This window comes from Denticeps clupeoides, chromosome 14 (genome assembly GCF_900700375.1).
Source record: "Denticeps clupeoides chromosome 14, fDenClu1.1, whole genome shotgun sequence".
Taxonomy (NCBI): domain Eukaryota; kingdom Metazoa; phylum Chordata; class Actinopteri; order Clupeiformes; family Denticipitidae; genus Denticeps; species Denticeps clupeoides.
This window is the reverse complement of record NC_041720.1, coordinates 5,104,014-5,131,796: the sequence shown is the minus strand read 5'-3', so window position 1 is coordinate 5,131,796 and position 27,783 is coordinate 5,104,014. Positions and strand designations below refer to the sequence as shown.

Genomic DNA, 27,783 nt, shown 5'->3' with positions numbered 1-27,783 from the left:
ATTGTTCCACTCAGTGTTGCCAGATCCTAAATGTCAAAGTATCACGCCAGCAGCTTCTGAAAATTTGCTTCAATATCACTTATCATCATAGACTGTGCATATTTCAGTGTATAATGCAACTTTTGCCTACAGAATGTTTGCACCTCTACCTGTGTGGAGGGTAGGATGAGCCCAGAATCTCATTTAAATGTTGCAACAGCGACAGAAGGTTTTACTCTTAGTGCTACTGGGCTTTAATCAGCCAGTAAAGCTGGGGTCTTTCTCCCACTCACTTCTGTAAGTCTGATGGCGATGTTGCGTATGCTCACTGTTTGCATCTTCCAGAACTCCGGAACCATTCATCATTCCACGTGAGACGACTGCGCATAGCCAACAAGCCAAGTATGTCTGCACAGCCAGTTGATCATACGTCGTACAGAAGGTAAGTATGATAATAATCGTGCTTCTGGCAACACAGGTTCCGCTGCTGAGGAGCTATTTCATTTTTTTATATATATTTTTTATGCATTAGCATTAGATTTGAATTGTCCCAGCAAATCAGTCCCAGCAAATCAGTCCACTTAAAAAAAAGATGTTTTAAATAGTATGAAGTATTTCAGTCTCTTTGGTGGTAGCAATAGTCCATTTTTATTTTTAAATCGCTGTGCCGAGATCGCACTAGAGCACTACGGAGACAAGACGAAGAGGCTCGGCGGACGCCTGGAAAAGAACATTTAGAGCACATAGCAAGGTCCTGTGGCACACAAGGAGAGGGTGTAAACGAGGCCTCGATTGGGAGCCATGTCACTGGGGTGCAAGGCTGTGAACAGACGGCTTTAGGAGCAAGGCCGAACACACACACGGTCGAAATCATTCGCAGGCCGCAGGAACACGTAATCACGCATATGCGCGTCTCATCCCGAAGATGAACACTTAGCTCGCCTCCGCTGCTCAGCAGTGTGCTTACCCCGCGACTGACTCACGTTGAAGGGATAGAGGAACGTCTCTTAGCTGACTCACGGTGCAATGGCCCCTCCACCCCCACCGGTGGCGGTCTCTGAGGAAAGCCGCCTCAAAATATGTCAAGGGTACAAAGTAGCGAAAGCTCGAACGCATGCAGACATCACTTACATCAAGTGGCCACTTAACCATTGGAAAGGATAAAAAAAAAAAAGAAATAGACACATATTTACATATTTCTAACTGTGCGCCATATTAGAGCCCTGCATGGATTTAGTGTAACAGTTGATTCTGTGGTTTAAAAAATCCATAGGACCTGTCCACGTCATATTAATGAAGTTAAAAAGTTACTGTTTTAATTAAAAGTACTGACTGAAGTGATGCTGAGGTTTTAATTAGTGAAAGGGATTGTTTTTGTCATTGTGATACACTGCAGCACAGCACACGATGACACAACAAAATGTGTCCCCATGACACTAAGTGAGCAGTGGGCAGCTATGAAAGGCGCCCGGGGAGCAGTGTGTGGGGACCTCAGTGGCACCTTGGCGACCGGCTCGTGATTTGAACCCATAACCCTTCTGAGTTCTGTCACCACTACAACTGTAAGTGTTAAAATGTTATGTCAGATTTTCTACTTCACCTGCGAGAATTCTTGAATTAAAGAACGTTCGGTGTGGGGAACAAATTGGATCGCAGGAGGATGGGAGGAGATATGACCTTGCACTCAGCGTTGCCAGATTGGGGACAATTTTCATGGGAAAAATTGCAGGTTGAGAATAGGTACTGAAGATTCTAGTTCTGAGTATGCAGGTTGTTCATTGGGTGATGCAATCATGTTTAAGGCAACACAAATTGCTCTACTTCATGCATGTGACATATTGATGAGGGAGTGTTCAAACGAGGAATGAGGAAGTAAGATGCATGGTTGCAGGAAGTCATGCTTATGGGCTCCTCCCATTTAAAAGTGACAGACATAATTGGTGGTTGGGACACTCCCACCTGTCTCAACTGACATTTCCTCATTGCTCAACGTACTTCAACTAATTAATCAGCCAATGAACACCCATGTTCTCCATTAACTAACTTGCTTGTTTGTCAGACCTTCGCTCAAGGCCACTATTGGGTTTCACATATAGGGTAGTCTAACCAGCCAGCGTAACCATGTATAGGGTTTTCTTACCAGCACTGCAAAACCACATGAGAGGATGTGTGTGACCGCAATGAGTAGTGAAGTCCAGATAAAATTCTTTTGCCAGACTGTGCATTTAAGAGCCGTATTTGGTAATGGTGTTGGTAATGGTGTTGGTAATGATTGAACAAACAAATGAATGAATGGTCAATGCAAATAAGGTTTTTAGGAACCTTTCAATGAAGAAGAGCCTGCACTAAGTGTCTGAAAAAAGGGGATTTGATTCGACCTTCGACAGCATCTCATCCCAGTGCTCTTCAGTGCCAGAGGGGCACTCATTGTCGCCCACATTGATCTCAGCAATGCTGTGTTGTAAGGGCCACGGTGTCTGAACAGAACTGCCATTGTGAAGCAGGACGTGGAGAAACGGCACGTCTCCTATTAAGCGTTTTTAATCATTTTTTGTGCAGATTTGTGGTTTTTACCATGGCTGGAATTATATCTTGATCATTCAAGGTGAAACCACATTTACCCTCATTTACCCTCACAGGCATACTGCAATTATAGGCATAGGCTTTTGGGCAGGATTTGACTGTGGAATTAAAGACACATAATGTAATATATAAACATTTTATATTTAAATATATAAAAAGCACGTTTGACGCACGGGTACCAGTGCTGCGCCGCATGACCAGACAACGGCCGTGATGCGTGCTGCTTACATGTGCTGCTCCCCATCAGGCTTCTGTTGCCACTGTACAGAAGAACGCTGACTTCCGCACGGCCAAAGAGCACCGGCCAGCATTCCGTCAGGGATCACGACACATCGCATCAATGCGGAACAGTAGCTGGAGTTTGCGGTATACATTTAAAGTCTTTCCCTCACGGAGCAGGCCCGGCCGCCATTGTTCCAGACCTTTCTTCGGGCCTTCTTTCACCAGGCCAATACGTCTGGGCCCCACTCCGAAAACCCTGTGTGGGTCCTCATGAATTAAAGAGTGTGTCCCGCGCTGGTTTATACAACAACTCAGCGGGACGAAAAAAAGAAAGGAGGAGGAAAACAAAAAAAAAAAAAAAAAAGAAAAGAAGAAGAGGCGAACACCTGAGACTCCTGACTGTAACTCGCAACCTGAGGAGCATCTACAGTTTCTGCTGGAGTGCGCTTGTCAGATTTCCCCGTGAGCACCAGGCCTCCGGAATTTGCAAATGACAAATGGCTGAATGGCCGTGACGCTCCGAGCCCATTGGGCGCAATAATCGAATAAGCTTGCTTCTTAATGAGACACTGGATCCTAAATGATAACGGCCGGTTTATGGGCCTGCAATGTGATTCAGGCACGTTAATAATGGAGCAGCTTGGTTTGCCTGAGTGCAGCCAAAGCTCAATGTACACAATTAACAGGTCAGACTCCACGCCAATACCGGGGCACCGGGAACACGCTAGACACCATTTATGATTCCAGACATTCCGTTTGAATATTTTATCAGCATAAAAACTGGGACACCAAGCCTGTAGTGCTGTTAGGAGCCTAGACTCCATTAGTGTTTTTTTTAATTTTGTATATCAACAAAATCTGAAAAATTAGTTATCTCAGGACTGATTCTTGCAATAATCCAATGTACAATAATATGCAAGTCACACTACATATAACACTGTATCTAAAACCTTATTTAATGATTTATTCTTTCCTTATGTATATAGTGCCGTAATTTTGATATTTCAGCAATTTCTGGCTACTTATATTATTATTATTGTTGTATTATTTTCTACATACATTTCTGCACTAAAGGAGTTGCTTTTAATCTCATTGTATGTGCATACAGTGACAAATAAAGGCATCCTTTTTTATTCTTACCGAAAGGATTACCATCTATGGCATAAGTATTGCGAGTTCAGTGGAATTATAAATTCATGCAACACAATTCTAATCGAAATAACCAGCCCTTGCCTTTATGCACTGCATCCATGAATAATGCGTTACTACAGACTATCAAATATTTAACACCATTCGCCTGCATTGGGCCAAAATCCCTGCCTGTATATTCCAACAAAGTGACTATGCACGTGTCAAAAAAATGTGGAAAAAAGGCATAAACTCATCGGTTCACATGTTATGCCCATTAGCTTGACGCAGGCCTCTTCTCGCTCTCTTTTTATTGGAAAGAACATACCACGGCACTTACTTTCCTCCATTCACATCCACCCTCACTGCACTAGCTCCTTCTTATTATTTCCTTTCATTCATGCTCATATACATGCGTACATACATACAGCGCATTGCCTTTCACCCCAGGGGAGAGCTAATGCACAATCGAGTTGCCACAGGAAGACAAGCGCGAGGCATGAAGACTTCTCCTCTTCTCCTGTCTTCACGTTACATAAGGATCTGATGGTGGAGCGCTCGGGCCAGTGCAGATGATGCCGCGAGGGGGATGTGGGCTGAGTGACTTTCTGCGAATGTGAGACTGTACGGCCATTGTATGCGTTTGACGTGGAAATAGTGTCAGTGTGCTTTTTTTGGTAAATGTTTATCGCCTTTTAGAAAAGCAACCGAGACCGAGAGATCACCATTCGTCTAAAAATGCAAACGTTGTACTGTTCAGGGAAAGTAGAGTGTTTTTCTAATTGCATTACATTTACAGCATTTATCAGACACTCTTATCCAGAGCGACTTACAATCAGTAGTTACAGGGACAGTCCCCCTCCTGGAGACACTCTTGTCTTGCTCAGGGACACAATGGTAGTAAGTGGGATTTGAACCTGGGTCTTCTAGTTCATAAGTGTTTTACCCACTAGGCTACCACCACCCATACAACAACAAAGTAGCAGAGGATGGTTTCAATCCATTGACCTCTGGGTTATGGGCCCAGCACGCTTCCGCTGCGCCACTCTGCTGCTCATCACCCTAGATGGGACTCGAACACACAATACCTGGCTTAGGAGGCCAGTGCCTTATCCATTAGGCCACTAGGGCTTATTGGTATCAGGAGTATTTTTACACATTGATTTATCACTCAAGTGAAAAATCAATGGGGTTTATCAAGGTTATATTACTTTTTATAAAGCTGTGCCTCTCTAGGATTGTTCTGCACAGATCAGATCTTCTATAGTGCTTGGAAGGGTTAAGATTAATATGAGACTAGGTCACCCTCTTACAAGAACTGACCCCTGAATGCCAATGGGGGTCGCTATGACCATTATGAACTGTAGCCTGTATTTCAGAATGAAAAGCATTCTGCATGTGCACATAAAGCCTGCACATGTTTTTACATGTTTTTTCCTACAAAAGTAACTGATATTATGCACTGTTATTGCACAATAACCAATCACTCCATTCCATTATATTGGTTATATTAATATGTTTAGTCATTATTTTTTTAGGGGGCTGTCACCTGGCTCTACATTATGCATAATCTGGAAATGATAATCTGGATGTGCATTTTACAGAACCACAGTGACCCAGTCAGTCCTGTCTGCAAGGCCCCTGGTTGAACTGCTGATGAAACATTGATTCACCTCAGGAAAACACAGAGGACATTTCCCTTCTGGCATCCCAGGATCCCCTTCAGCGGTGGCGTACATGCACGAGGCTTTTTTTTTTTTTAAAGCAGACAAGGAAGCTCATGAATATTCATGCATTGAGCCAGCAGCAAAACACAACAGGAGTCTCTGGGACGAGGCTGTGAGAGTGTCTTGCTGAGTCGCGGAGCCAGTCACCCCTGGACAGCCATGCATCTGTCACCGACTGGAGACAGCAAAAAACAAACCAAGGCCAACTTCGGGAATGAATAAAGCATTAAACGTTGGGAGGGACATTAAACTTTTAAAACTGTTTTTTAATGCCTCCTTGTCAGCTTGTCCCATTATTATGAGAAAAACGTTTGCAAATTGCTCAAAGGTCACGTGACATTTTAAAATGTGAAATAGCTTCTATTAAATACATTTGTGAATGTAACTTGGAGCCAGGTGACCTTATCCACTGTTATTGGGATATTGTGAGTGAGTTGTCTGCCATCTTCAAATCTGGTATACCTCTATACCAGATCCGTGTCTTATACTGGGCGTGTACCAGATAGTCATGGCTTTAAGGGCAAACAATAAAAAGGCTATTTCAACTACTGACTTTCGTGGCCAGGAAGAACATGCCTGCTTTTTTTAGAACCAAAAACTTGGTTCCAACTTCATCATGGACCGTATCCCTAACAAATCTATCACACGCGTGATGCACTCTACGTTAAAATATAGGACACATACCTGAAACATATTAGAGCGTCCCTTTCATCCTCTATACTGCAGGGATTTCCTACGACAGCCTAATTTGCTTGTGTGTGGCTCACTCGTGCTCTGCTCAGTTTGCCTTATAATGGAAATCAATGTCCCTTGTGTTATGGTGCTCTGGAGTGTTGTGTGTGTGTGTGTGTTGTTCTTTCCTCTATTCTGTTGTTAAGAGTGTTAATGTTGAAAACTCAATAAATGTATTTGAAATACACACACACACACACACACACACACACACGCACACACATTTGTTAAATAACACAGAGCATATGATGATGGTAATATAGATGCCGTCCCCTCATCTGTTCGGTTTGTTTCCTGTCTCTGCGTAACAGTGTACCTTAAACGATTACGTGTACATGGGATTCTAAAGATGTAAATGAAGGGACCATTTGGTCTCTGCTGCACGAGGTCTTCATGGCACAGAAGATGAGAGTAGAATCCATTGTTCTTGCTCTTGCCAGAAGACTCCACTTGTTTAAGAACAAGAATAGTAAAGGGAAGAGGATATAAGATAAAGATGAGAACAAGGCAATGGTGGCCGAGGCGATGTTTACGAGGAACACCTCTGCAGCATCACTCTCCGCTCAATTGCCGCACAGATGGACGGGGAGTCTGAAGATGTCATGTGGACGAATGGAGACCCTCAGGCTGCCTCTTACCGAGATGCTTTCTTGGTCTACGTTCGGCTTTTATGGTCACCAAAGCACTCTTTGGCTTAAAAGGGCAGTTGAGAGAAAGGCCCCGTCCTAAGTGGTGCACTTGCGGTCCTCGTTTGCGCGGGCTCGTATCTGAAGTGCCATCTCTCGTTTCCTGCATTGATTCGGTATATATATCAAGACCGGCCGGTGTTAACTATGGAATGGAAGATCAAAAATCAAGTGAAAAAAAAAATAATCCACACAGAATCCTTTATGCTCTAGTTGACTGTCCCCACGTCCTGCTTGTAACAGTGAATTAAGTGGGATTTATGAACATGGAACTGAACGATAGAACTGGAATTTACTTCAGGGCAGTGATGGCCCAGCGGATAGGGAAGGTGCCCCATAATCAGAAGGTTGCCGGTTCGAATGCTGAGGTGCCACCGTCCCCACACACTGCTCCCCAGGCGGCTTTCATGGCCGCTCACTGCTCACTAAGCAGAGGACACATTACACTGTGTTGAAGTGTATCACTTACATTTATTCTTTTGAGTCAAAACATCGTACATTAAAAACAACATCAAATTGATCAAAAAAACCTGTTCAGTCATTGTTCATGTTATAAATGGCCGGTATCTGTAAATGGCTTTTAATAAATGCAATATCTGCATGAGGCCCATTATCAGCTAGTTATTCTTGAGCTCCAGTGGAACGCTGTGTTCACCGTCACTTTAAAAGCGCCACGTTATTAGAAAACCCCTTCACGAGTGTCAGAATTATTTCTTACAATCACTGTTTCTCATCGATTTTATGACAAGGACATTTTCTGCATCACCCTAAACATAAGGGTGCAAACTTTACATGGGGTGAGGCGAGAACATGGAATAATTTCCCTGAAGACAAACCCACTAGGCTAGAAGTGTACAACACTGTGGCAACTGTATAGGTTCATGTTGTGGACTTGATGTTCTGAATGGGCTTCTCTCATTTATCAGATGATCGTGGTCCACAGGCTGCATTTTGGGGACCAGGTCGCCTCCACACTTTGCACGAAGCAGCATTCATGGGTGCCATCAGGCCGGTGTATAAACCGAGACGGTGTATAAGAGGGTAGTTAGAAAGGTCTGGATTTAGTACAGCTTGAGGTGTAGCGACTGTACCACCATCTTACCTGGTTACTGACACTGATAATCTCCACCTAATTCCATTCCTGATTACTTCTCAGAAGGTAGAAATCTGAGAGAAGAAGACATCCCGGCGCCCTTGGGCTGAGGCACGCTGGGAATTTCCCCTGTACAAATTTCTGTTTTTTAATTATTTAAAAAACCGAGGCATTCGGCAGAACTGTGCAGTCAGCATCTAGTGGCTAATTAGGACAGTTTCCAAATGCGTCCCGTTTCTTCATCGTCCAGGAGAAAGAAACCACGCAACCGCTGCCTCATTAAGAAGAAAAACTTCCGACCCGACGGCTGGAAACACGCCTGACAGCTCCCAGGCCTGCCGAGCGTCTTCTCTTCTTTCTGTCAGTTGGACATTTCAATATATTTCCATATTGGCACCGGGGACAATGTTAACATTGACGACGCGTCGAGAGCAGTCACGTTTGAGAGTTTGACCCCAGGCCCGGCAAACACACTACTGAGGTAGCATCCACAAAAGCTGCTGAACCAGAAGGTCCCAGGTTAAAAACCCCACTTACTACTTACGTGTCTCCGGGGGGGGGACAGTCCCTGTCACTACTGATGGACGAGGTAAATGTGCTTTATAAAACACTTTATTTTCAGGCCCTTGCCCCAATGTACCTACACCTTTAAGCACAGTGTACTTGCTGTACTGTGTATCAAAATGTGACACCAGGCACCCAAAACCTAAGCCGAAGTACACGTGTACGTACAACATAAGCACGCGGTATCACATTTTGTTGAACTCCACGTAACAAAGCACTGAGGCCAGTTTTAAAATGTGCATTTAAAGCCGCGCCGCAGCATTCCGAATGCCTCAAATTCCAGCTTCTCCAAAACAGGTCATATGCCTTGAGGTCATTGCAAAACGAATAAATGACAAAATAAAGCACATTTTCCCAGCAGGGGATTCTGCAGATGTGCGATGGTCCCGCGGGGTTTGGGCGAAAACCTGCACTTTGAAGCCCTTCGCCGCACATCTCATTGCACCTGAACACATTACAATTTCCTGAAATTGCAGCTACTGTTTTAACTTCCAAGGATCTAAAATTTGTCTCAAGACACTTGCATCGCAACCAATAGAAAACGATGGAATTTGCGCTTCGAGGTATGTACGTACAGCCAGCTCGGGGAGAACCCCATGCAGCCGGGCCTCGGAGGACAGGAGCAGCAGTCGAGGCTGATCACAGCACGCCGAGATGCTCACCAGCCTGCCCCAGATACAGGACTGGCCTCGGGATGCGCTTCTCAGGTCCGAAACGTGGACCTCTTGCGCCCCGCAGTGGTTGGGCGCAGGCATTGCCAGGTCCCCCGTCAGACGTAATCCACCGAGTGCACCGCTGGCGAGGGCCGCCAGACCTCAGCAGCTCCCGAGGGCGTTCATCACCTGGGTTTGTTGCAGGAGAAAGAGGGGAGAAAAAAGAAAAGCCCCAACCATCAATACTTGTAGTGTCACGGTTTATTAAGGAAGGGAGAACAAAAACTAACAAAAAAAAAAAAAAAAAGCATCTCAGGACACAGAACACCATGTTGTGTAATGATAAAACGCGCCAACCAGCACCGTTTATTGGCGGTTACCCTGAGGGCCGCCCTGTCCTGACCTGCCATCAAGCCAGTCGCCGTCTTTAATGAGACCAGACAAAGCACTTGACGTACGGAACCCAGGCCTAGTCCCCTGAAGAGATCTGTGAGCATGCGTTCCATTTTTATTACATTTTTTTTTTATTATTGTGACATTTTCAGGCAATGGATGAGCATACAGAATGCTGTGAACACTCCAGATTCCTTGTGCAAGTCAAACTCCTTAAAAATTCCTGGATCCAGGGTTCCACTCGGAAGTGGAGCGTTTTGTGTCATCGGGCAGCACAGAAACCACTTTTGGTAAACGTAAGGCGTCATCCGTGTTGGGAGCTCATAGTAAAAAGAAAAATGTATATATAATAATAATAATAAAAAAAAAAACTAGACATGTGCTCTAATTTGGGACACAGCGAGCATGAACCCGTCTGGATCAGTTGCTCCTCCCCGCCGCTCCGCTTCATGTCATTTCACGATGGGGCACATTTCTCTGCGCTCCATCTGCTCTGGCTGCACTTCTAAATAAGGCTTTAGCAGAGATGACGTTTCGGGAACCGAACATCATCTTATTCTCTCTGTCTCGCAAACACATTCACACACACACAGTCTCTTTCACTGTTTCCTTGGCAACCGTTTAAAAAAAAAAAAAAAACTTTCATCAAGCAGCTTTGCTTCCTCTTCAGATATATAGAGTGCAAAATTATGGCCTTGTCACGTATATTAATATAGATACAATATGTACAAAAATTTCAACAGGAATCCGACTTTTCTCCACCTACACACCCAAACGTAATATACTTATGGTAAACTTGTGTGCCAAAACAGATGGGACGGACGTAAAAGCTGCCACTAGGACTGCTTTATGCTGTATTTGCCTTTCTGAAGCTGAGATATGTACAGTTTTGACTTGCTGCCATCCAGCCGTTTGAACCACACCTCATCGTGGTTGACTGCGGTGATTATGGCACTGCGAGGAGGGGGGAGAGAGAGAGAGAGAGAGCTTTTTAATATAAATGCACTGCTGCGTGGTTTTCGGCACGCTCACAGGCTTACCTGGTAGGGTACTCATCCTTTCTGTTGATGCTTATGGCCTGTCCTCGGCTATACCACTTGCCGTCGTAAAACAGACGTCCGTCTTCCGATCGAGCCACATGATGGTGCTTTTCTGGTTTCTGTGGCCCTGCAAAACCAAGCAGGCGCTTCAGCTTTGAACCTTTATGGCATTTGTAATCCATGAACAGTCCACTTTAAAGGTACTAAGCAAGAAGCAGGCCAACAGAAAAAGAACTCGGCCCCCTTTCTGTTCAGACTATAGCAAAACCATGTAGTACGTCTGCAGAAACCCCATTAACTGAGGTCAAAAACTGTTAATATGTGCAAGAATCTGATTTTTATAACATAAATTTTCAATCATATGCTTAGCTATGCCAAAACGGAAAAAATCTTTCAGCTTGGAAGTCACGAACAACTTTTATTTTGTAATTTTTTTTTGAAGAAAAAAAAAAAAAAAAAAGGAAGGTAAATTTAGAATTCGTACCATCTACTTTCACCCTGTGTGGTCCCATAGACGCCACCGCCTGGAAGATAACAGAGGCAACTGTGTTTGCAAATGCTTCCATACAAAAAAAAAAAAAAAAAAAGGCCAACGGACGCTACCTTTCTTATTGCCGTCCAGTCTTCAAGTATATCCAGGTCTTGCAACATGTAAACTATATAGGGACGTGTGCTGGTTAAGGAAGGGAAATATCTAATACAGGCTAGTGGTATATCCGGATACCGACCCAAATAAAGAGAGTCAGACTACTGTTCAAAGTTTAGAGTGGCACAAGAAAACACATTTTTAAAAAGGATATCTGACACAACAACAGGTTTCTTCTTCTTCCCAGGGGTGAAGGGGTCTTTCTTTTTGTTCTTTCGAGATTGTAAGCCGTCGTTCCACAGTTCTGGAAGAGACAGCAGCGATGAGGCTGTGCCGGGTGCCCTTTAAAAGTGCTGGAATCCAGGTTCGACTGCAGCGTACCTGAGGTAATGTCGATACTGTGCCGGTCCTCCTCCAGCCGCCGGATCTTCTCTTCCAGCTCGCTCTGTACGGTGTCGAACAGAAGCAGCTTCTCACTCTAACAAGAGGCGAGCAGCGGGCCAAAACATACCTTAATACACGACTGGGCAGACATTCACCTAAACACCTAAACTTCAGAAACCGAATCTCTTTATAGTCGTTGTAACAAGTAGAGCGAAATTAGGTGCAGTCCCTGAGCTAGAGAGGTATCTTACATACTGTGTGTAGAATATGATACAAAATTTAAAATTTCAATTAAAGAGTGAGGTACAAAACTGTTTAATATTAAAATATGATATTTAAATTATAATATTAACTTTAAATATTAAAGTTTAAATATTAAATATTAAAGTTAACTTTAAATATTAATATTAACTGGATGGCAGCAGTGGAATGTGAGTGTATAAAATAAAATAAAATAAAAACAAAAAATATATAATCTGATGAATATGGGCTCCAAATTGTAATTGGATACCACAGGATTTACGGTTAAAAAAATGCAATGATGGCACATTGTGACCTGTTGTAAGCCTCACCTCCCAGTGCTGGCTGGCAGCTTGCATCTCGCAGTCGTACTTATTTCTTACCGATTCGAGACACAACTCTCTGTAGATTCCTACCAACAAAATACAATACAACTTGAGGGACAAAGTTTCACCACAACCTCGTAAATCTGCCTGTGTAACGGAACTCGGTGAGCCCACCTGCAACTTTGGTTCTTATTTGCATGTTCTCCTGAAGGTTAGCCAGCGGCTCCAAGTATTCCGGGGCACTGCCTGCCATCACCTCCTGGAGCTTGAGGTCTACTTGGTTGAGTCGTTCCTTGTACAGCCTAACAGATTGGTGGGGATGCAAGGAATGAAAACCCTAAGACAAACCTTAAGAAAACCTCAAAGATCAAGGCGAGCACTCACTGATCTTTGAGGTCCGTGAACTGCCTCTCCAGGTTTGTCATCTCATCCAGGCACTCCATGCGCCTCCTTTCACAGTCTTCGTCGTCCATCTCTGATTATGGGAATGAAACCTGGTTAGTATTTTTGTTGAGGACCAAGCACATATGGATTAAAAACTGTACCGCTGTGCGACTGTTAATTGTAGACATGTTTGTGTGTAAGATAACCAATACTAGACAACGATGCTTTCGCTAGTTTGTTTAAATACATTTTGAAATGAATAAGACATAAGACAAAAAAAAGACATGGTCGTTCGCCAACGTTACTGGACCTCACCAGAAGTGTCTCCATCTTCAGAGACCGTGGAGCTGACCGTGTCCTCTTCGTCGGAACTGCTAGCTTCGTGTTCCGGATAATCGACCTCCATGTCGTCGTGGTTGGTTTCTTTCTTCTCCCGCGAGTGGACCGGCATGGCGGTGTCGACAACGGCAGCGAAATTTGCCCCCGAAAACGAAATATTTATCTACAATGCTACCGAAAATGCTCTGCTAAAAACAGATCCACAGCAACGGGGCGGACCATGCTACACGTTGTAAGCACGGTAACGTTGGCGACCAATCATGTGTTGAGAACGGGCTCAAAACACGAGCCAATCAAAATCCTCCAGGAGAGCCGCGTTGTGTTGTGGGATATGTAGTCGGAGGGCCGTTTATTCGGGCCTCCCTTTTTAATTTAATTAATGACAATCTACAATTGATGGGTTGTTTTATTTATAACACAATTCAATTAGAAATAAAAATGTGTTAATGTGAACATGCAGCTGTTCATTGTACACCGATTTTAACTTCTATTTTAGTAGGCCACAGGGGGGCTCTGTTTATTCTGTCGCTATAGTGTGTGTGTGTGTGTGTGTGTGTGTATGGGTGAAACTGAGAGAGAGAGAGATGATTTAAGCTAAACCTGGTCCACACTTTCAATCACTCTGGACTCTTTGCACAAAATCACATCTTTGCACTTTTTTCTCTTTGCACAACCTCTGCTCTTTTTACTTTTTTTATCTAATACATTGTCTTTTACTCATTTGCACACCTTCACCCTACCTGTTACACATATTTTATGTTAAAGACGTAAAAGTGTAATATTTGGTTATGTTTGCGATATTTGCATATTGGTCTTCATTGTATACTTGCAACATTTGCAATACTGTGGTCTGTAGCAGTCGCAAAAAGCATTTCACTGCATATCATACCGTGTATGACTCTGTATGTGACAAATAAAATTTGAATTTTGAAAATTTGAGGTTTTAATATGCACTCTATGGCTTTCGGGCTGATGTCCTAAAGAACCTGGGAGGGGGAAATGGGGTTTTCTTCAACGCCTACATTTAGCAGAAAAGGTGAGATTAGATCATCAAAAAGTGTATGTATCTGACTGAGTAAGCATGGTAATAGTTTTGAGATCTGTCTGCTGTTTTCCAAGTCACTTCAGGCTGAAAAAAGACAATAACAAACATGCATATAATCTTATTGTGTTGCAATGCAAAGTTTCCTCCAATGGGCATTTTCTTCAAATGATCCTACACCGATGGGTCATCTCTTGTTTGTTCTTTGGACTAACAGTCACAGATGAGGACGCCAAATGATAACTGATGGTGAGAGGAGGCACATTTCTGCCATGTCACTACTTCACTTCCACCGTGGACTCTGACACACTCACATGCTTACCACTGTGCCTTTATGAAACCCTGTCATGAGCAAATTTGTGATTGGGGTTGTAGGTCAATCGCAAACAGCATTGTTTTATTAATCACCAAAACATCACATCATGCACCAATCAGCACAAGTAAAATGTTGAACACGTAGTACATGAAGCACAGTCCTGTTTCGGCTCGTGATTCATGGATTCGGTGAGCGACTATGACAGATGAATGTGCTTCTTTTTACTGGAAGTTCACACCTCAGGCTTTGCATGGAGACAAACCACATGTGTGTGAAGATCTCTACAGAAAATAAAAAAGGATTCATATATTAGGATTCAGTATTCTAGAAGAGATGCAAAAAGCATGGGAAGTTGAAAAAATAAATACATTTCATAATTTGCTTTAATGTTATTAAATGTTATTTAATAATGTGCTTATACTGTTTTTTTATGCTTTATGGAGTATGATGTGTCACACGGGCTGTCTGTGCTATACATAGTGAAGGCTGTTACATCACAACATAGTGTGCACACGCACCCAGCCTGCAGGCCTCTGCACAATAGTGCAGTCGCCTTGGTTACAGTTGCTATTTTGGTTGCAACTGCAGTTGTGCAAATAAAAGACGTCCACTGGGGAGTTTCTTTTTCTTTTTTTGTGTGCATGTGAAACACAAGGAAAAAGCCCAGGTGTGGCAGGGCTGGTTTCTGGTGTTTGATTCATTGTCTTCTAGAGCATGTCATTTACACAGGTTGTTTTTTTTATTATTAGTCATGGTCATCACATAAACAATCCAACGGAACATTAGTACCTTGGTGTTATTTTCTGTACTTTTTCCCCTTTATGTGCACACCGCCAATAGGAAAATCACATGGTTTGCAGAAGTTCTGGAAGAATCAGTTTCATTGGTCCAGGGAAATAATCCTTTGACACAGCAGCTGGTGTTTTTCAGCACAGAAAGTCCCCGAATGTGTCCACAGAGGGTTCTTCCATTCAGGAATTTTCTAAATGAATAATCTTGAATCATCCAAACTTATTATGTACCGATGGAATGTTCATCTGCCGTACCTTGCTCATGGGTCCCCAACAGGCGTCCTTTATTCCCAGGAATATTTATATTTTTTTAAGACACCCGAAATGCACTGTTATGTGCACTATGGGCAGTACTACATGGTTACACAACTCGTGAAAGTCAAGCATCCATTTCTGCAGAAAAAAAAAGCCTGATTCATGTTAATACTGTAATGTCTCAATGGACATTGACAAGCCATTCAAAGCTTGTACACTTCTATCCCCGCAGTCACATTCCTGCTGCTAATTATACTGGGACAAGATGGTCTAAAATGAACAATGTGGCGGGAATGCAGTCCGGCTTGCACACTTCCAGCAGAATACACGGCGGCGTGCGTGCCAACTGGGCCAGTTTGGGCCGCAGTGTTTACACCCAGATCTCGGTCATTCTTTTTTGTTCTCCATTCATTGCCTCTGTGTGTGTGTGTGTGTGTGTGTGTGTGTGTGTGTAATAGGAAACTACAGGTTCTCGTTCTGAGTACACGGCGTCCGTGGAGGGGGAATTTTCCCACAAAAGCCCGTTCTATGAGTTCCCCTGCGTCCGCTCGTACGTGGAAATCCCCCGCGCCGAGGCCCCGCCCACCGCGCCGAATCCCCGCCCCCCGCGACGGACCTTTATAGGCGCTCCGCGGCGCTCTCGCCCAGGTCCGCATTCCGCCTGCCGCGCTCCAGCGAGTGGATATGAGTCGAGTGGATTACTGCCCGGACGCCGCCATGGACGCCAAGCACAGGAAGACGCTGCCCTGCGCCGACGAGCGCCTGGACAGCGGCCTGGACTCGCTCAAGTCGGGCGAGTACGCGCTGCTGGCGGAGGAGATGGAGAGCCTGGCCGTGGACGACGCCAGGACGGACGTGCACGGCCTGGAGCCGTGGAAGCAGCAGGTCACGGAGGACGGAGACACGTAGGTTCCCTTCGCCGATTCTATAGAGGAAGTGATTATTTTATGCACGGTGCATGCTCTGCGATGGTGTCTGCACGCAGAGTGCCCTGCAAAATGCGCGATGTTTATCGTTAAGGTGACCCGAGAGCCTGTCGACCGACCCTGTCGCCTTTTTGGCGCGGCGACGGGGACATGGGGGCGCCAGAGAGCCAATCAGAGTTCAGGAAAGTCCCTGGCGCCCAGCCAGGAACTGATAATGCGCCTAACGTGGAAATAACCCTTCAAAAGTCCACTCTTGCGAAACGCTTCAGCCCTTTCTTGTGTGTGTTTTTTTTTTTTTCTCCACTTCCTTTTTTTGAGTTATTTAAAGAAAAAAAAATTTCCCCTCACAGGTTTCTTCACCTTGCAATCATTCATGAAGCCAAAGAACACGCCATCAAGATGATCCAGCAATCCCAAGGCGACCTGTTCCTGAACATCCAGAACTACCAAAGACAGGTATTTTTCAGATTTAAGACTATAATTAGTATATTTTAATATAATGTGAGTGACGCACACAGTGAGTTGGTCTGGGCCCAAACTGACCCTCCTTAACTCGGTCCCTACAGACTGCGCTTCATCTGGCGGTGATAACGGAACAGCCGGAGCTGGTGGAGAGGCTGGTGAAGGCCGGCTGCGACACGCGCCTGGTGGACCGCAACGGGAACACGGCCCTGCACGTCGCCTGCAAGCGAGGCTCCATGGCGTCGTTCGCGGTCCTCACGCAAGTCCCCTCGGCCCAGCACCTGCGCTCCGTCCTCAGCTTCCCAAATTATCACGGTGAGTTGGCGTCCCTTGTCCTGGTCTAACCGCCGACCGTCCTCGCCACCGCGACCTTTCCGCTTACCGACCACTGTCACGATCTGCTGTACAGGACACAACTGTCTCCACTTGGCCTCCATCAATGGTTACCTGTCCATGGTAGAAGACCTGGTGCAGCTGGGAGCCGACATCAACTCTAAAGTAAGTTCCGCGTCTGTTAACATCTTAAAAAGGTGAAAAGTGTTTCTCTGGAGACTAACGTTGCAGCGTGCCCCCAACCTTTCAGGAACAGTGCAGTGGCAGGACCGCTCTTCACCTGGCTGTGGACCTGCAGAACCTCTCCCTGGTGCACCGCCTCATCAGCCTGGGCGCCGACGTCAACAGCCTGACGTACGGCGGCTTCGCGCCCTACCACCTGACCTTCGGCCGCCAGAACAGCGAGATCCAGCAGCAGCTTTACGAGAAGACGGCGCGGGACCTGAGACTGCTGCCCGAGAGCGAGTCTGAGGAGAGCGACGAAGACCTTCCATCCGATGATGAAGTACGTATTTTATTTATTCATTTGAATGAATGAGATTTAGTTAATGTGCTAACGTCCCTGCTTTTTTCTCCCTTCTCCACAGTATGATGACATTCATTTCGGGGGACGGTTGTCACCCAGCCATTAGGATCAATATAAAGTCTGTACATAGATCAGTGTATATATTGTACATGGATGTGAAATAGAGAGCACTATTTTTGTACCTTTTTGTATATATATAATTGAATGCAACACTATTGTAAAGTGTACTTCTCCTGTTTAAAATATTGTTAAATTAAATAATATAAATCATTTCTGACTTTGTCATCTGCTTTTTATATACCAACACTTGTGGGTAATTTGTGATTGTTCACTTCCCGGGTCCTTAGAGGAATCCAGTATTACATTTTTATGATTTCTATATTACTCATGTCCTTATTGGCAGACGTGAGTAATCGTAATTTCTCTATCGTGCTGAGCGTAAGATGCATCCGCACGTGGATGTGGGGCCGCAGTTGACTCATCAGCACAAAGTTCCCCGTCGGGGTTAAGAGACACTTGAGAATTTCCATGACCGCTCCTCCTTTCAGACTTCAGAATAAGGATGTTGCTTCTGACTGGAAACCGGAGCCAGGGAAGCTTTTGGAACCTCACATCAGAGTGGAATTTAGGGGGGGGAACTCCAGAGCTGTGTTCTTCACGAGCACGCTGGGAACTTTAAAGGAAGCGTAGACCGACTGTAAATTCTGGGGCTCTTGCATCCTGTCTGCCTCTGTACCTCGCTTTGCATCTGAGAAGAATGTTCTGTAAATTCCCAAAACTGGAATTCCTTGGTCTGCTATAAAATTCCCAAGGCACGTGGCGGTGGGTGGGCGTGTGAACACCAGTTCCAAAATGCATGTCATGTGATTCACAAAAAAACCCGCAGAGCAGGACCTAGCTCACATCTGCATGCACGGCGCACTTAAAATGTCCCTGTCTGCTACGTATGGACGTCTCATTCACACACTACAAAACAGGAGGCGGGGAAAGGAGCTCGGAGGACGCCGGATGACGGGCGGCGGGGGACTTCCCCCCAGAAAAAGAAAACACTCGCGGCAGAAAAGTATCAGGTGTGTTCACCTGCAGTCCCCTGGGCCTCAAGAAAATCAAGCGAAAAAGATTCAGTTGCAGACACACACACACACACACACAAAGTATGACATGGTGAAGGGAAACATGTTCTCAAATGTTCCTTACCACACATTTACAGCATTTATCCAGAGCGACTTACAGTCAGTAGTTACAGGGACAGTCCCCCCCTGGAGACACTTAGGGTTAAGTGTCTTGCTCAGGGACACAATGGTAGTAAGTGGGGTTAGAACCTGGGTCTTCTGTTTCATAGGCGAGTGCGTTACCCACAAGGCTACTACCACATAATACCATATTTATTTATGAAGCTGACCTAAGTGATGCACATTAAAATAAAAAATGTAAATTACAAGGAACAACATGGACAAAATGTTGAGTGAAAAAAGAAGAAGAGAACATGCAGCAATTTAAATGAAACAAGAGATCGAATAAAGCATTTAAGACAACATAGTAAAAGAGTTATGTAATAAAAAACATGAAAAGACTTGAGTCAAAAGCGAGTTTTTGAATGGGGCCTGCAGGACAACGATTGGTATAATATTGGTAAAATATGGTGCTTCAATGTTAGCTATTTATAGTCCCCACTGTACCATCTGCTTATAATGTCTAACCTCATCAGGTGTGAATTACCACAGGTTCCTTCCAGAATCATGAAATTCGGATGTAGTGTCCACAAAAATGCAGATTCAAGGTACTCCAATGGTGACTGAAATATGGACCCAGTTCATCATGAACCCAGCCTGACATTCTTATTCACTCAAAACCGCTCCCTTTGATTACTAAATGACGGCTAATTAATATAAAAGAGATTATCTGGCGTTTTGATCATGAAAAGAAAAGAATGTGAAATAGCCTCTTTATGGGGAAGTACAGTTAGCTGAGGGAATTAGACGTGCCAGAAATGCAAATCATGATGACATAAGAGACCCGTCTTCCTGTTAATGCACAGAACATTGCGGGAAAAGGGCTGAAAAGTCACATGAACAGGATCCATATTAATGCAAATCTGTGACAATGACCCCATGCACAATAGGCCAAAAATAAATCAATATAAAGTCCAATATAATATTTATAATATTTAAATTCTCCCTGTGTACAAAAAAAAGTCTGCATTTCAAACAATGTTTAACCATTCATATTTTCAATGTAATTATTTTTAATAATAGACCAGTTCAGCAAATAATATTCCATTTTTATGTGGTCATGACATGCCTCCTGCCTAAATGCTGAAATATTTTAACATAGATTCACTCATTAAATGTGATTTCAAATACTTTTTAAATGGTTAGTTTTATTAGTGTTATGCCTTCTTTTTGTACAATGTTGTTCTTTTAATTATTGTGATGCATAACTTTACACATGGTGACCCATAATTAACCCAGGAAACCTTGAGATTCTTTTTTTCCTCAAAAATGTCTTTAATGGAACAGGGTGAATATACATCAACGAAGACTTCGATCACTCTTTAACCGGGTGCTACGTCTTTCAGGTGATCGGTCCTGAAGCTCAGTCTCTCTCTGCCAGGGACATGAGGTGGGTGTCAACCTCCGACTCGGAAAGAATCCTGGGGAGAATATTAAAAAATATATGTGAATATTTGAAACCATTTCTCCTCACCTTTGCCACTATTAACCCCTTCATTTCAAACAATGCTTTATGGTGCACATACATTGTTGAGGTAACACCAGTAATAGTTTGGACTTCCTTCAGATACTGTAAATGCAGGAATCTCACAGTCAAAAATTCCATTGGAATTTACTTACTGCAGTATCACCTATCAATAAAACCCAAGTAAAAGAGTCACAGGTCCTTTGCAGACATGTGTTCTTAGTGGACAAAAACTGGCACATCAATGACATCAAAACACAAGGATCAGAGATCAATTTGAATCAACTGCAGTTCTCAGTCACGTTAACTTGAAATGGCCTCTTTACGTCATAAAACCATAATGACGCTACATAATGGCTTTTATTCACTGGGGCAGTGTCTGCCTGGCGACCGAAAGATTGCACAGCGCTGTGTGTGGTTTTCTGTATACCCACTGACCTGAACTTGGGTCCCTCGGTGGTTACAACTCCCACTTCTAACTCGGAGGGCTTGAAATCAATAGACAGCACGGTGGACAGACAAGTGATGGCCGTCTGGTTTGAGAAGACAGGAGGAAAAATAAATTTAGATATGATTACTGTCGCTGGAAATGACAATGAGCCCCGGCTCCATGATCCCTAACGGGCTTTATGGGGAGCTCACCTCTACAGTTTGTTCAAAGGTCCAATCTAGTTTCTTTTTCACTTTCTTCTCCAAAAAGCTGGTGGCCTCAGTCTGCTTGACACCAGCGGCGGTGGCCTTGAAGCCACAGTAGTAGCCTGCCGGGTCACATTTATACACCTGGGGGCCAAGCTCTTCATCTACACCAATCACGATCATGCCTGAGGTGCAAAAGAGTTACAAAGGCATTACGCAAACGACCGTTTGTTTAGCTTTGTTTGCACTAGTTTGAAAAGAAAAAAAGCGTCCCGTCTACACTAAATCACACTAAAATCAGAGTGTCCTTGTGTTGCAATAGAATTGAAAACAAAGGCAGCTTTAACACTAATATAGTACATTTTTCTCTATTGTATAACATACTTTTTAACATTTCAAGTTTTTATTCTTCTTGCACCATATATTAACAATCCTAGGATTGTATATGTCGAGATGAGAATTCCCATCCATTGAATGGACACAGTTCATTCATACAACGTTGTAGGAAGGACAGGAGCAGCAGATGCTTGCGGTACTTACAGCAGCCGAGTGGCCGCATTTCTGCATTCTGCGTGTAAACCTGAGAGATGTCAGCGATCCTCTTGCACAGCATGTCCACCGGGATATCATAGCCATACTTATACTTCCAGTTGGCGGCCTCATACCTGGCCCTCTGAACCTGAGACCTGCTGTCAGCTGAAAGTACAAGCAGATACATTTGGGCTTCAGTGTCCTGCTGATGACAGGACATCCGCATTTTATTCGCATTTTTTTTTTGTGCAAACCTGTCATGCCAGACATAACGCAGCCAATATTGTCTGTTATTCTGAAGAGATGAGTGACAGTTGATGCATCCAAAAGCTTGTCCTGTACGAAGGTTTATTAAAAAAAAAGAAAGAAAAGGAGTTAATAATACACTTATGCGTGAATGGTGAACTATCGGAGGACTTTACTTACTGGGACTTTTTTCTGCGTAACCACCACTGCACAGTCTTTACCTCGAACAGCTACAGATGTAAGCCCACCCTGGTTTATGGCCTTGAATGCATATTCTGAAAGGAAAAAGAAAACAAATTTACATTTATGGCATTTGGCATCAAATGCAATAATTACACCATACATACAATGTTAATTAACCACTGCTAACGACTGGTGATGTTATGTAATAATAATAATAAAAAAAAATACATCGTTCTGCAATGAACTTCGCTGAATTATGAAGAAAGGAACATTAAGATGGGGGTGGTAGTAGCCTAGTGGGTAACACACTCGCCTGTGAACCAGAAGACCCAGGTTCAAACCCCACTTACTACCATTGTGTCCCTGAGCAAGACACTTAACCCTGAGTGTCTCTGGGGGGGGACTGTCCCTGTAACTACTGATTGAAAGTCGCTCTGGATAAGGGCGTCTGGTTTAATGCTGCAAGTGTAAATAAGTTACTCGTCTTATTAGCCTGCTAGCTAGTTAGCATAATTTGCTGCTGCTACACCGTTTAGTAAAAATACCGTGACGTCGGTCAAACGAGATAACCCCCCAAAACAAAATACATTTATACAATTAAAGGCGTAAATAGACCCAGACGCTACGCCAGGCAGGCGGCCAGCCTCACTGGCTAACCGGGCGCTGCCATGACAAGGCAGATAGCCGGCAGACAATGAAGCTCTTCACCCACCGACTTGGTAGAGCCTCCCCTCCGGCGAAAAGATGGTGATGTGCCGATCGAACCCCGCGCTGGAGCCCCGCGACATTTCTACTTCTCAGGCGGAGAGCTGTGGTTTTAAAAAAGAAGAAAGAAAGAAACACGCTCCAGAGACACAAGCGGGGCCACAACGCGCAGCGGCACCACCCGGAAGTGCAGCCGATTCTGCCGCCGGGTCAAGTGGAATCGGCGGCTGTTGCCATGGACACAGTGATGGGCTCCTTCACTTGGTAAAATTCAAGTCAATTATCTTACGTTAATTATTTTTCTAATTAAGTGTTCTTGTTACTTCTTGTTCTTGTTCTTTTTTCTTAGAAACCAGCAATAAACATAAGCCCGGTTTAAGATCTTACATGAAGGTGCGGTCGTCACAAATCTGTCCACTGTGTGACCGATGTCAGCAGACCCCTGCCAACAATATGTTCTGACTTTGCCTTTCTTTACACCAGTACTGGACTGAGGTGTTTGACATGTTGTCAGAATTTGTGTGGAAAAGAGTAGAGCCCAACCCGTTTGGGGCATCGTTTGTGGTTTTCTCCTCACCTCCTTTGCTGTCTCCCCATCAAAGGGACGCGCTGGCCTTTTACTACCTTACTGGAGAGAAGATTAATTAAGACAAATCCTGTAAACCTCCCAGCCAAATTCACTGGATACGAGATATTCTTTATTTCGTTAAACTAGAAAGGATAAGACTTTAACTTAGGGGTTCCCTTAAGACATTTAAAATGTTTTGGGGTCCTTTTCTCAATCTGGTTAACTTCCCTTTTGTTCTTGGGTGATACAGTTCATGTCTGGGTGGAGCTCTGCAGTGGTGGTTTTTGTACAGGTTGATTGTGGGGACCTGAACCCAATCGAGATGGTTTGAGGTGAGCTGAACCGCAGAGTGAAGACAAAGGGGCCAACAAGTGCTAAACACCTCTGGGAACTCCTTCAAGACTGTTGGAGAACCATTTCAGGTGACGACCTCTTGAAGCTCATCGAGAGAATGCCAAGAGTGTGCAAAGCAGTAACCAGGGCAAAGAAACTAGAATATAAAACATGTTTTCAGCTATTTCACCTTTTTTGTTAAGTACATAACTCACATGTGTTCATTCATAGTTTTGATGCCTTCAGTGAGAATCTACTAATGGTCTACTAAATGGTCATGAAAGTAAAGAAAACACATTGAATGAGTAGGTGTGTCCAAACGTTTGGCCTGTACTGTATGTATGTATGTATATAGTTTTCTTTTCCTTTTGTCTGGTTTTGTTTTTTGTTTTGGTTTATTAATTAATTTCTTAAAAAAACAATTGGGGATTGAGAATATTGTTAGTGCTCATGCTCTAATTCCAATAAACAATGTTAAAAAAAAAGTGGCAGGAGATATTAAAAACGGGGGGGATTCATTTTCCAGTTAATTTGTTGTCATATTTACAACAATTGTGGTTGCTCTGTTGCTAAACTGCACTTGAGTTGTAAAAAAGTAGTATTTTTAGGGATACTTTAGATAATCACGTGCACTCACACCCATATATCAGTCGACTGAGCTTGTAGATGACTTTGCTTCACTTAAAACACTGGATAGAACAGAAAACAGACACAGTTTGAAGCATTTTATCATATCAATATAAAAATTAGAGAATACCCCCTAACAAAATACATTCTAAATGCAAGTAAATCTGCATAATTGTGTACATTTGCGTACGTGTGTCATTTCACTGAATTTCACTTCTGTCAGTAAGAAAGCAGAAAAATTATTGTCATCTTTAACATTAGCCAGGAACCACAGGCTCACTCTCAGGGTGTGCCCAGCTCAACCTGGCACGTGATTCTTGTATTAAATAATCCTCTGTACATTGCGTTCTGTGATGGACACTCATAACCGGTTTCCCCTGAACAGCAGCAGGCTTTCCTTAAGGCCTCAGCAGTTTGCATGTAGAACACAGAGGTCACAGCTGGTAGGGTTATATACAATAAAAAAAATTATAGTCATGACTCATAAAGGCCACGTTGCCAGCTGTATAGATGAAAATTCAATATTATTAAATCATTGGCGGATGTTGTGAGTCACGGCAATTGTTAAAACTGTAAAATTAACATTTCAGGCCCGGCTGGAGACCATCAGCCAACATTATTATCTGGAGTTACTCTTTGTAAACTGTCAATTAGACCAAATTAGGAGAGCTGTGTCTTCGTGAGCTTGAAGAATCTCGCTGTAATTGTGTAAAAGCTGTCACAGTCATAATAATACCTCGGAGGGCTTTAATTTCTCAGGCGCACCGTATAATAGTGAACATAGACTATTTTTACCCTGTTAAGAGAATCCCGGTTTTAACTGAAACAAAGGATGATTCCAGGTTCATGTCACATTTGGCCATGGATTTAGATTTAAGACTTAGGATTTAGACTTTTAAAAGCGACATATTTCACAGACGCCTCCCCTCCCAGCAGAAAAGGTCCACGTGGAAAAAAATGAACATTTGGCAGTTGTGAGGATGATCGCTCGCCGCCCTTTTATTCGATATTATTCATTTTGACTGCCGGCAGCATGAAGTTCAGCCCGCGAGGGCTGTTTTCCTCTCAGCCGCCCCCTCATTAGGTTCTGTTATCTGTCTTACTCTCTGTATGTGTATTTATGTCTCTCACCCCCAAGTGTTCAAAGAGACCCCCCCCGTCCTCCTGTGACAAGTGCGGAGGAGGGGGCACCACAGCGTGAAAAATGTCAGAGATTTACTGAGGCTTTCCAGCCTCGACCATGGTCCAGTGTCACTCTGGCCCATGAGGGAAATTCTGTCTCCCACCGTCACTTTGCGAATGGCAGAAATGAAGAGAGAGCAGAGTTTGTGCCAAGATTTAAGGTGCAAACCCAAACGAGTACACAGAATACCAGAGATCAAATATGATTGGCTGTCAGCAATGAACGAAAAGTCTAAACATTTAACACGCCTACACTTTGGAGGCTATGGAGACCAATACAGGAAACCAAATTTTCTTTAACAAAGGATAACATTTAAGTTTACGTTTACAGCATTTACCAGACGCCCTTATCCAGAGCAACTTACAGTCAGTCGTCACAGGGACCGTCCCCCCTTGGAGACACTCAGCGTTAAGTGTCCTGCTCAGGGACACAATGGTTGTAAGTGGGGTTTTTACCTGGGACTCTGTGGTCTTCTGGTTCACAAACCCTTGCCAAGGTATGTTTAATCAAGATTCAAGATTTTTTATTTATCACATGTACAGTTATAGTAGTACAACATCCTGAACCAGCCTGTTTTGAGTGCTCTCACACACACACACACACACACACACACATATATATATATATATACACACGCAAGCAATGAGAACATGAGACACAGACATCACGGGCAGTGGATATGTATTCTGTTAAAGTGCGTTGTGCAATAGCCAGCTTAACAGTAATAGATGGCGGTAATGGCAGTGAACTGAGAACCAGTGTGACAGTGACAGATTGCAGTAAACAACAGTGGCCATTCGGACGGCCGTGGGGTGTGAGGGGTGAGGTGTGGTGGCATGTGGCCTCTCAGTCCCTCAGTCCGAATCAGTTCCCCTCTGCACACTGTCACCATCATAAGCAGCTTCATGAGACGATGAAGGAGGTAGTTTGAGAGAAGCCAAGCGTGTGAAATGGTGTCAAGGGCCTCAAACATGAAGCATTTCGCTTTATTTACACATTAATTCATAGTCTTGCATCGCTTTTCTGTCCAGTGCATTTTAAAGAAGCAAATTTAGTGTAAGCCAAGAACCTAAATCACATCTGAACGTAAGTACAAAGTGCTCTCTGGGAATTTTTCGAAGAACCGCCGCATTTTCCAGGCTTCTAAGAACTCTTTTCTTTCAGCCAGGTGTGAGCTCGAGAGTAACATGTACGTAACCTGTGACAAAAAAAGAAATGAACTCTGCCATCCTTCACACATACCACGATACCACGAGGTATTGAATTCCCCTCACCGCCGAGCGCTTACTGCCCCCCCCCCCCCCCCCCCCCCCCCCCCCCCCCCCCCCCCCCCGGCTTTAGAACGAAATGTTGGTGGGCGTTTTTTTTTTTTTTCTTTCTTCCCCAGCCCACGTGCAGTCAGTTCAGTTAGGTGAAACACCCTCTCTGCAGGGTGCAGTGTGTGGGAGATGGCCTTAAAAAAAAGGAAACCATACAATGGGGCTGTGAGGAAGTTAACACCTTCATACACACGTACACATAGAAAGCTGCTCGTCTTGCCCAGGCTGAAGGTCGTGGGCCTTTAGTTCTGATTGTGGTGGAAAAAATATTATAACACGAAAATATCTAGACCTGCATTATGGGTCGTTATGAATCAGAATGCAGAAATTCAGGTTAGAGTGTGACATTATTAACATTAGGAGTGCCAACAATATATACAATTTATCAAACGCAACAGGGACGTAGTAGATAACAATGTATGGTACGGGCCAGAAGTTTGGACACGCCTTCTCATTCAATGTGTTTTCTTTATTTTCATGACCATTTACGTTGGTAGATTCTCACTGAAGGCATCAAAACTATGAATGAACACATGTGGAGTTATGGACTCAACAAAAAAGGTGAAATAAGTGAAAACATGTTTTATATTCTAGTTTCTTTGCTCTGATTACTGCTTTGCACACTCTTGGCATTCTCTCGATGAGCTTCAAGAGGTCGTCACCTGAAATGCTTCTCCAACAGTCTTGAAGGAGTTCCCAGAGGTGTTCAGCACTTGTTGGTCCAGCTCACCCCAAACCATCTGGATTGGGTTCAGGTCCGGTACTGTGGAGGTCAGGTCTCCACTTTTTGTTATGTACATAACTCCACATGTGTTCATTCATAGTTTTGATGCCTTCAGTGAGAATCTACCAACGTAAATAGTCATGAAAATATAAAAAAAACATTAAATGAGTAGGTGTGTCGTTTGGCCTGTACTGTATATGTATAAGATCCATGTGCAGAGTAAAAAACACAACTGTAGACATTCACAATAGGACAACAGAAGATGCATAACAAGCAGGATGTGAGAGACCTTTGTCAGGAAAAACCCATCCAGAGGTGTCT

At 43.8% G+C, this 27,783-nt stretch overlaps 3 protein-coding genes and 2 non-coding genes across 6 annotated transcripts; 1 reads left to right on the top strand and 4 right to left on the bottom strand.

The window, feature by feature from the left end:
- Positions 1 to 4,892: 4,892 nt before the first annotated feature.
- trnam-cau (transfer RNA methionine (anticodon CAU)) lies at positions 4,893 to 4,964 on the bottom strand. The gene has a single exon. It is a non-coding gene; the product is annotated as a tRNA-Met (tRNA).
- A 6-nt stretch (positions 4,965 to 4,970) lies between these two features.
- On the bottom strand, positions 4,971 to 5,043 carry trnar-ccu (transfer RNA arginine (anticodon CCU)). Its single transcript has one exon. It is a non-coding gene; the product is annotated as a tRNA-Arg (tRNA).
- A 4,638-nt stretch (positions 5,044 to 9,681) lies between these two features.
- Positions 9,682 to 13,305, bottom strand: brms1lb (BRMS1 like transcriptional repressor b). 2 transcript variants are annotated; one of them, XM_028952966.1, is made up of 10 exons: positions 13,036 to 13,305; positions 12,721 to 12,811; positions 12,511 to 12,638; positions 12,343 to 12,422; positions 11,768 to 11,831; positions 11,601 to 11,690; positions 11,404 to 11,468; positions 11,285 to 11,324; positions 10,801 to 10,927; positions 9,682 to 10,714 (listed from the first exon to the last, which is right to left on the bottom strand). In XM_028952966.1, the coding sequence occupies exons 1-10, from the start codon at positions 13,169 to 13,171 to the stop codon at positions 10,597 to 10,599; spliced, it is 939 nt and encodes a 312-aa protein (XP_028808799.1). In that variant the 5' UTR covers positions 13,172 to 13,305; the 3' UTR covers positions 9,682 to 10,596. The 2 variants fall into 2 exon arrangements, with proteins under 2 accessions (XP_028808799.1, XP_028808798.1); XM_028952965.1 differs by having other exon boundaries at positions 9,685 to 10,714; positions 11,768 to 11,864.
- A 2,793-nt stretch (positions 13,306 to 16,098) lies between these two features.
- nfkbiaa (nuclear factor of kappa light polypeptide gene enhancer in B-cells inhibitor, alpha a) lies at positions 16,099 to 17,982 on the top strand. Its single transcript, XM_029002773.1, has 6 exons — positions 16,099 to 16,368; positions 16,740 to 16,845; positions 16,956 to 17,166; positions 17,261 to 17,349; positions 17,435 to 17,689; positions 17,772 to 17,982. The coding sequence occupies exons 1-6, from the start codon at positions 16,148 to 16,150 to the stop codon at positions 17,814 to 17,816; spliced, it is 927 nt and encodes a 308-aa protein (XP_028858606.1). The 5' UTR covers positions 16,099 to 16,147; the 3' UTR covers positions 17,817 to 17,982.
- Positions 17,983 to 20,060: 2,078 nt separating this feature from the next.
- psma6b (proteasome 20S subunit alpha 6b) lies at positions 20,061 to 22,910 on the bottom strand. Its single transcript, XM_029002667.1, has 7 exons — positions 22,716 to 22,910; positions 22,001 to 22,095; positions 21,829 to 21,910; positions 21,584 to 21,739; positions 21,050 to 21,228; positions 20,846 to 20,940; positions 20,061 to 20,363 (listed from the first exon to the last, which is right to left on the bottom strand). Exons 1-7 carry the CDS (start codon positions 22,789 to 22,791, stop codon positions 20,306 to 20,308), a joined length of 741 nt encoding a protein of 246 aa, XP_028858500.1. The 5' UTR covers positions 22,792 to 22,910; the 3' UTR covers positions 20,061 to 20,305.
- Positions 22,911 to 27,783: the final 4,873 nt, after the last annotated feature.

Coding starts and splice junctions, on each gene's coding strand:
- brms1lb (XM_028952965.1), bottom strand. CDS start 13,171: ATGCCGGTCCACTCGCGGGAGAAGAAAGAAACCAACCACGACGACATG. Junction 12,812..13,035: donor TGAAGATGGAGACACTTCTG/GTGAGGTCCAGT, acceptor TCCCATAATCAG/AGATGGACGACGAAGACTGT. Junction 11,469..11,600: donor GAAACCTGTTGTTGTGTCAG/ATATCCTTTTTA, acceptor TAACCAGCACAC/GTCCCTATATAGTTTACATG.
- psma6b (XM_029002667.1), bottom strand. CDS start 22,791: ATGTCGCGGGGCTCCAGCGCGGGGTTCGATCGGCACATCACCATCTTT. Junction 21,229..21,583: donor AATGCGGCCACTCGGCTGCT/GTAAGTACCGCA, acceptor TTTGCACCTCAG/GCATGATCGTGATTGGTGTA. Junction 20,941..21,049: donor CCTTTGAACAAACTGTAGAG/GTGAGCTCCCCA, acceptor TTCTCAAACCAG/ACGGCCATCACTTGTCTGTC.
- nfkbiaa (XM_029002773.1), top strand. CDS start 16,148: ATGAGTCGAGTGGATTACTGCCCGGACGCCGCCATGGACGCCAAGCAC. Junction 17,167..17,260: donor CAGCTTCCCAAATTATCACG/GTGAGTTGGCGT, acceptor TCTGCTGTACAG/GACACAACTGTCTCCACTTG. Junction 17,690..17,771: donor ACCTTCCATCCGATGATGAA/GTACGTATTTTA, acceptor CCTTCTCCACAG/TATGATGACATTCATTTCGG.